Source organism: Aptenodytes patagonicus, chromosome 17, assembly GCF_965638725.1.
Source record: "Aptenodytes patagonicus chromosome 17, bAptPat1.pri.cur, whole genome shotgun sequence".
Taxonomy (NCBI): domain Eukaryota; kingdom Metazoa; phylum Chordata; class Aves; order Sphenisciformes; family Spheniscidae; genus Aptenodytes; species Aptenodytes patagonicus.
The window spans coordinates 7,817,767-7,825,756 of record NC_134965.1 but is presented as its reverse complement, the minus strand read 5'-3'; the positions used below and the strand labels follow the sequence as shown (position 1 = coordinate 7,825,756).

The window sequence follows — 7,990 nt, the reverse complement described above, 5'->3', positions numbered from 1 at the left end:
GGGTGTCCGGTGGGTTGTGGTGGGTGCTGAGGGTGCTTGGACGGGTGCTGGGGGGGGCTCAGTGCTGCATTCCCCTTCTCTCTGCAGGTGGACAAGGGTGTCGTGCCACTGGCCGGGACAGATGGCGAGACCACCACGCAGGGTAGGTGGAGCGGGTAGGGGGGCGGGGGCCACGGGGTTTGGGGCTGCAGGCTGACACGCTGCCCGGCAGGTCTGGATGGGTTGTCGGAGCGCTGTGCCCAGTACAAGAAGGATGGGGCCGACTTCGCCAAGTGGCGCTGCGTGCTGAAAATCAGTGACAACACCCCTTCCGCGCTCGCCATCATGGAGAACGCCAACGTCCTGGCCCGCTATGCCAGCATCTGCCAGCAGGTACGTGTCTGTGGCTGGGCATTGCCCCACGGGATGGGCATTGACCCATAGGATGGTTGTTGACTTAAGAGGCCAGGTATTGCCCCGCAGGGATGGGCACAGATCCATGGGGCTCAACATTGCCCCCGTGCCTAGGTATCACCCCCTGGGGCTGGACATCAACCCATGGGCTGGGTAACACCTCACGTGGATGGGTATTGACCCCAGGACCAGGCATTGCCCCATGGGGTGGGCATCACCCATGGGGCCAGGCATTGCTGCATGGGGCTGGGCATCACCCCATGAGGCTGGGCATCACCTCATGGGGCCAGGCATCACCCCACTGGGACGGGCATCACCGGCAAGGGTGGACATTGAACCTCGGGGCTGAGCATCACCCCCCAGGTCTAGGTGTTGGCCCGCATTGCCATGGGGCCGGGGCGATGCCCAGGGATGTCCCCGTAATGGCATCTGCCTGGTGTTTGCAGAATGGCATCGTGCCCATCGTGGAGCCGGAGATCCTGCCTGATGGTGACCACGACCTCAAGCGGTGCCAGTACGTGACGGAGAAGGTGAGCAGTGGAGCGGGCAGCAGGGCGGGCACTGTGCCGCGCTGTGCTGTGCCGTGCCGGGGGACTCCACGCTGCCCGTTCTTCCCAGGTGCTGGCAGCTGTCTACAAGGCACTGAGCGACCACCACGTCTACCTGGAGGGGACCCTGCTGAAACCCAACATGGTGACTCCCGGGCACTCCTGCCCCACCAAGTACAGCCCCGAGGAGATCGCCATGGCCACTGTCACTGCCCTGCGCCGCACCGTGCCCCCAGCCGTGCCAGGTACCGGCACCAGGACGTGGCGGGAACCAGGAGGGGGATGCCCTGTTGCCCCCCTGGTGCCATAACCCCGCTCTCTGCAGGTGTCACCTTCCTGTCCGGGGGTCAGAGTGAGGAGGAGGCTTCCATCAACCTCAACGCCATCAACACGTGCCCGCTGGTGCGGCCATGGGCCCTCACCTTCTCCTACGGGCGGGCGCTGCAGGCATCGGCGCTCGGCGCCTGGCGCGGGCAGCGGGACAACGCCACCGCCGCCACCGAGGAGTTCGTCAAGCGTGCAGAGGTGACGGGGATGGCCCCCACAGGAGAGGGGCGCTGAGGGCTGCGTCCCGTAGGGTGGTGGGGACACCAAGGGCTGTGTCCCAATGGGGTGATGGGGACACCAAGGACTGTGTCCCCGTGGGGTGATGGGGACACCAAGGACTGTGTCCCCGTGGGAGGGGGTACGCCAATGACTGTGCCCCTTGGGACAGGGGATGCTGAGGGCGATGTCCCGTGGGGTGACAGGAGACACCAAGGGCTGTGCCCCACAGGACGGGATGCCAAAGGCCGTGGTCCCCATGGGGGGACACACAGGACTGTCTCCCTGTGGGATGGGGGACAGTGAGGACCGCGTCTCCAGAGGGCAATGGGGGATGCCAAGGGTCAGGTCCCTGCGGGATGGGCCATGCCCCCTAGGGTGACATGGGACATGGAGGGCTCTGTTCCTGTGGGAGGAGAGATGCCAAAAGCCATGTCCCGTGGGGTGACGGGGGACAACAAGGGTTGTGGGGGATGGGGGACGCTGAGGGCTCTGTCCCCATGGGAGGGGGATGCCAAGGGCTGTGTTGCAAGGGTACGGGGATACCAAGGACCATGTCCCTGTGGGGTGGGGGGACCCTGAAGGTTGTGTCCCCAGGGAGTGGCGGACCCCGAGGGCCAAACCCCAACGGGGGCCACTGACGTTTCCTTTCCCCACAGGTGAACGGGCTGGCGGCGCTGGGCAAGTACGAGGGCAGCGGGGACGACTCGGGGGCCGCCGGGCAGTCCCTCTACGTGGCCAACCATGCCTACTGAGCCCCGGCCGGCCGCCCCACCGGCCCCTGCCCCGGCCCCCTCCCCGCCACTGCTCACACCCTGCTTCCACCCCAGCCACCCAGGGGAGCCACCACGCGGGGAGGGGAAGGGGAGCGCGCCCCGCGGGCCGGCCCCACGCCGCTGCAGATGAAGTGGGGGGCCCAGGTTACCCGGCCCCCGAAGGGAGCCACCCGGGTGCCCCTTTGGCGGGGGGCTCCGGCCAGGCTGTGGAGGGGGAAGCCCGGCCGCGTGGGGGGCAGGAGGGGAGGCCTGGGGGTGCCCCTGCCCTGCCATAGCTTCGCAGTCCCGGTTGCTGCCGCCCTTGGGGCGCCTGTGTTGTGTTCGCCGTGTGCACCCCGTGTACCAAATAGCCTAACAACAAATAAACGGTAGAGAAAGTGCTGTGCCGCCTCCTCCCTCGCCGCGGGGTACCTGGGGACTGTGCGCTGCCCCATCCCGGGCTGCCCCGTCCCTCCGCCGGCTCTGGGCACCACCCGCAGCGTGTTGTGCTCACCCATGCAATGAGCTGCGCCTGGTCTCAGCCCACCCACACCCGTCGTGGGGCTCTGGGAACCAGGAGGGGTGGCTGGGCTCTCCCTACGGGCCGTTGGGTGGGTGAGGAGCCCCTGGGCAGCCCCTGTTCCCCCCCCGTTTCCCGGCAGCGGTGCTCGGCGCTGCACAGGCGCCCGCTGCACCCCCCTCCCGCCCGCGCGGAGTCACCGCCTGTCCCTCCGCGGCACTCGTAGAGGCCGTGAGGTCAAAGCCCGCCTCCTCAGGGCGGGCACCGCGCTCTGATTGGTCTTATTGCCCGCCCGTCTGCGCCACCGCCCTCCGAGCTCCACGCCTATTGGCTGCCGTGAGGACTGGGCGCTCTGAATGGCTGGGCTGGGCGGAGGCCCCGCCCCTTCGGCTGGTCCGGGAAGCGAAGATGGCGGCGGCGGCGACGATAGCGGCGGATGAAGCAGGTACCGGCGGCACCCGGGTGCCCGGGGCTCGCTCGCTGCCCCCCAGCTCCCGTCCCCGGGTGCCCGGTCCCCGCCCCGTCCCCGGGGAGCCAGGCCGGTGCTGAGCGCTGTCCCCGCAGAGCGGGCGCGGGGCCGGCGTGCCGCCCTGTCCTTCGCGGCCATCGCCGTGGTGCTGGGGCTGCCGCTGTGGTGGAGGACGACCGAGACCTACCGCGCCGCCCTGCCCTACGCGGACATCGACGGGCTGGGCCAGCTGCCGGTGAGCGCCGGGGGGGCCGGGGGCGGCGGGTCCTGGGGCTCGGCTGCCCGGGCTGACGCCTCTGCTCAGTTCCAGCTGGCGGTGCCCGTCGCCGTGGTCTTCGCCCCGGGGTCGGTGCCCGGGGACCTGCCGAGGCCGCTGCCGTTCAGGGACGTGCAGGAGATGGAGATTTCCGTGAACCGTGAGAGTCCCCTCCGGCTGTCCCCGCCCTGTCCGTCCCTCCCGAGTGCTCTCGTCCTTCCCCGGGGGGTCCCTGCGTGCCCGCGGGTTCTCTCCCCGGCTGTCAGCCCCGAGCTCCCCACACCCCAAAACCACGTCCGCCAGCATCGTGCCGTCCTGAGCTGGCAGTACAGGGGAGCAGAGGGGACAGCAAGGTCCCCAGGGTGCAGCAGGGAAGAGACCAGCTCCCCTCCCTGGGGATGGGGGCGGTGGCAGCCCTCGGAGGGTGGGACGCGCCCTGGCTGGCGTGGGGCTGTCCTGCTTGCCGCCCCGGACCAGCTGAGGCCACGCGTCAGGGTGGGTCACTCGGTTGAGGTTAGATCTGGTGCCCAAAGGACCTTGTGGCATGTGTCCTCCTGGGGCTGTCCCTTGTCCCTCTTAGCACCTGGCTCCTACGAAGGGACTGGGGGCCAGGACTAGCGGCTTCACTCAGGCTTTCTGCCCCGGCAGTGAGAACCAGTATCACGTCCCGCTACGAGACAGTCTATCGCAGCACCACGGCTCAGGAGGAGGCAGCGCTGGATGTGGCTACTGCACGAGGTAGCGGGACAAGGGATCGCGGTAGCTGGTGCAGCTCCGTGGGGGAGCAGGCTCCTCTTTCTGAGGCTGGTTGAGCAGAGCGCTCGGCTTTGGTGCGTCTCAGGGTGGGACGGGGATTGGAGTTAAATTCCCAACCCTGCTAATGCCTCCATCTTCCCCAGAGGCTGACGCTGCTCTTCACCTGCTGCAGGATGCCTCGCTGGGTGCTCTGACCGTGTACGTGGTCCCCGAAACCTCCTCTCACCTGCCTCAGGTAGGGAGCAGCACCCTGCAGTGCCGGCCTCTGTGTACTTCACCCCTTGAAGGTGCCCCGGCGGGAGGCATCCGTCCCCAGGCTGTCGCAGGTGGCACCGTGCTGTTCTCCAGCGTGTTGGCAGGAGCCAGCCCCGCTCCCGGCCCTCACCCCTGCCCCTTCCCCAGGGCATCAACGTCTATGTGGGGAAGCACCGCAGCGCCCTGGTAAGGGCTGGGGGGGGCCTGGCCACCCTCCGCACCCGCCTCCAGCAGCTCACGCAGGTGATGTCCTTCACGGCCAGCTCCATCGCCGCCGCCCTCTCGGACCGCCTGCCCGACGGCCAGCTCGGCCCTGACGCCCGGCGGCACTTGAAATCCAGCCTGGGTACGGACATGTGCCCCAGCCCCATTCCCTGACCTGGGGAAGGCCCGCTGGCTGTGGGGGAGACACTGCTCCTGCTGTACCTGTAGCACCCCTGGATGTCTTCTGGGGTAACAGACCCTGGGGTCTTCCCTTTCCCCTTGGCAGTTGCTCTGGGCCAGGATCCCTGCTGTGACTGCTCTGTGTTGGGGCACTGGTGCACGACCCTGCATCGGGGAGGGCCGAGGAGGAGGGGATCGGGTCCTGCTGCTCTTGGGAGCTCTGTCATGGCCGCGTGCCCATGATGCCTTGGCATCAACAGGCGGTGGCTGTGCCGGTGCCTCACAGGCTGTGGGTCCTCGGCAGGGTACGAGATCACCTTCAGCCTGCTGAACCCTGACCCCAAGTCCCACGCTGTGGACTGGGACATCGAGGATGCCGTGAACCGCTACGTGCAGCCCGTCCTGGACAAACTGAGCTTGGTGGCCAACTTCTCTGTTGACTCGCAGGTGAGGGCTGGGAGAGGTGATGGGGAGAGCCCAGCCCTGGCCTTCCCAGGCGTCCCGGGACGTGCTTCTCTGCCAGCAACGTCTTTGTGGTGTGCCTGCAGATCCTGTACTACGCCGTCCTAGGAGTGACGCCGCGCTTTGACAAGGAGTCCTCCAGCTTCCTCCTGAGCGCCCACAGCCTCCCGCATGTCATCAACCCTGTGGAGGCCAGGCTGGGTGAGCACTGCGCTCCTGACTCGGCTGTCACGGGCTCTGCTGAGGGAGGGGGGACAGCTGTGCCTATGGCCTCTGCCCCTTCCCTCCCCACAGCACCATGCCCTGCCAGCCCCGGATGGGAGCGAGGGTGACGAGACCTGCTGCGATGGCAGTTCTGCTGAGGGCTTGCTGTGGAAGGAGGAGCAGGGCTGGGCTCTGCCCCAGCGCTGCGCACGGGCGGTCTGCTCTCGCTGTCCCTGCTGGCCAGGGGAGTTCTTTGATTCTGTCCCGCTGCAGGCTCCAGCGCTGCCTCGCTCTACCCCGTCCTGAACTTCCTGCTGTACGTGCCAGAGCGTTCCCACTCCCCTCTGTACATCCAGGACAAGGACGGAGCCCCAGTGAGCACCAACGCCTTCCACAGCCCCCGCTGGGGCGGCATCATGGTACGGGGCCGTGGGGTGCTGGCAGCGCTCGGGCAAGGCGACGACTCCCCATCCCCAGCGAGTGCTGGCAGCCCTGCCAGCCCCAGGGCTCTGGCTGTGCCTCGCTGACACGCTCTCCTGCAGGTTTACAACGTTGAAACCCCTGCTTCCCCCCAAGCCTCCCTCCCGCTGCACGTGGACGTGGACATGGTGCGAGTGATGGAGGTTTTCCTGGCCCAGCTCCGGTGAGGATGCGCTCTTCCCTCCCTGGGCCTCTGCGTGCTCTCCTGGGACACACTGGGAATCGATGGGGTCAGAGGAGGCCGTACCCATGCAGCTTGTTCGCTCCTCCGTGGGCTCGGGGAGGCTGAGGGTGGCTTTTTGTGGCCTTCGAGGTGCTGACCACCAGCCAGCACTGCTCTCTGGCCAGGGGTGCTGGCACAGCTCCCGTATCCTGAGGTGGGAGGCTTGTCTTGTCCTGCCCCTTGTGCAGGAGGCCATCAGGTGTGGGTTGAGCCCTGCCAGGACTGAATGCACCAGGGAAGGGGAAGAGCCGGGACTGCATGTGGGACCGCAGGCTTGTGATGTGGGCTGGGATCTTCCCCTCTACTCCCAGGTTACTGTTTGGATTATCTCGGGAGGAGCTGCCCCCTGAGTTCCTGCTGGAGAGCCCAGGGAACGAGGGGCTGGCCGACTGGGAGCTGGACCGCCTGCTCTGGGCCCACACCGTGGAGAACATCGCCACCGTGTCCACCACCTTGACCTCGCTGGCCCAGCTCCTGGACAAGATTGGGAACATTGTCATCAAAGACGATGTTGCCTCTGAGGTAGAGCTGGGGCACCCTGAGGTGGGGAGTGCCCAGGCCTGGCAGCGAGCGAGGCCCCAGGCTTGTTCCTGCGGTCCTCCCTGGCCAGGGACTGACTGTTGGTGGTGTTCCCACACAGGTGTACCGAGCGGTGACCTCGGCGCAGAGTGCCATGGCCAAGCTTGCCGTGGGCCACCTGCACTCGGCTTTCCAGGCCAGCAAGGAGGCAGTCACCTCCTCGGAGCGGGCCTTCTTTGACCCGTCTCTGCTCCATCTCCTCTACTTCCCTGATGACCAGAAATTTGCCATCTACATCCCGCTCTTCCTGCCCATGGCCGTTCCTATTCTCCTCTCCCTGGCTAAGATCGTCCGGGAGGCCAGGCAGCGTAAGAAAGAGCCCACCAAGATGGACTGAGCCCATCGCGATGGTGCCCTGCCTTGGGGCTGGGGCCGTCCCCACCTCGTGCAACGTGTTGTCACGGACCCACGGCCCAAGAAGGCGCCCCGGAACTGTGTCAGGGCCAGGCCTGGCAGCTCAGCTTGGGTCTGCCACGGCCAAAAGACCAGGAGCGGGAAGAGGGGCTGCTTTGAGGGGTGGGAGGTGCTCTCAGTCTGGGTCCTGAGCCCTCCACCCAGCAATGCTGAGATCCGAGAGGAGGGGGGGGGACTCCCTGTGTTCACCCCCTGTCCCTGCGCTGTATTCGGAACAAGCTGCTGTACAAATAAAGAAAAACCCCGGTTGTGCGGGGGTCTGTGTCAACCTCTTCCCCTGCTCTGCCACTAGCCCTCTCTGGGTGCCCATTGCCCTACCTTCCCCCCGCCCGGCTCGCCTGCCCCTGGGCCCCCTTATTGCTTATGGGGTCTGGCTCCTGCCTTACGGGTGTTTAGCCCAAAATGCTTGTTGTGGGGGACAGTTACGGGGTTCAGCTGTTGGGGGGGGCGGTTCGTACTTAATGGGGTCTCTCTTGTTGATGGGTATGCGGCTCGAGCCTCCTGGGGGCAGTTACACCGTAATGGGGTCCAGCTCCTCCGTTCCGTGCGTGAGCCTAGGGCGGTTATGGGGTGCCCCACACCCCATTATGGGTGGTGTGTGTCCGTCCGTTCCCCCCCCCCGCCCCGTGCTTGCAGGGGTGGGGTCTGTCCCCGCAACACCCGCGGTTCTGGGGGGGCTGTTTGCCCAGAGGCTCCCGGGGACACTCCAGGGCTCAGACCCCCGTGACGGGGGTTTGGCGGGGGGCTCT

At 67.0% G+C, this 7,990-nt stretch overlaps 2 protein-coding genes across 2 annotated transcripts; both read left to right on the top strand.

Annotated features, from left to right (window-relative positions):
- Window positions 1-87: 87 nt before the first annotated feature.
- Window positions 88-2,641, top strand: ALDOC (aldolase, fructose-bisphosphate C; the record flags this gene model as incomplete). The annotated part of the gene is given in 6 exon segments (XM_076354750.1): window positions 88-142; window positions 212-372; window positions 840-923; window positions 1,012-1,186; window positions 1,267-1,466; window positions 2,144-2,641. Coding segments are annotated over 6 exon segments (771 nt in total), but the record flags the coding sequence as incomplete, so codon positions are not given.
- Window positions 2,642-2,760: 119 nt separating this feature from the next.
- PIGS (phosphatidylinositol glycan anchor biosynthesis class S) lies at window positions 2,761-7,513 on the top strand. The gene is made up of 13 exons (XM_076354913.1): window positions 2,761-2,797; window positions 2,902-3,204; window positions 3,324-3,463; window positions 3,533-3,644; window positions 4,133-4,222; window positions 4,384-4,475; window positions 4,643-4,841; window positions 5,184-5,326; window positions 5,428-5,542; window positions 5,819-5,964; window positions 6,088-6,188; window positions 6,560-6,770; window positions 6,889-7,513. The coding sequence occupies exons 1-13, from the start codon at window positions 2,761-2,763 to the stop codon at window positions 7,162-7,164; spliced, it is 1,965 nt and encodes a 654-aa protein (XP_076211028.1). The 3' UTR covers window positions 7,165-7,513.
- Window positions 7,514-7,990: the final 477 nt, after the last annotated feature.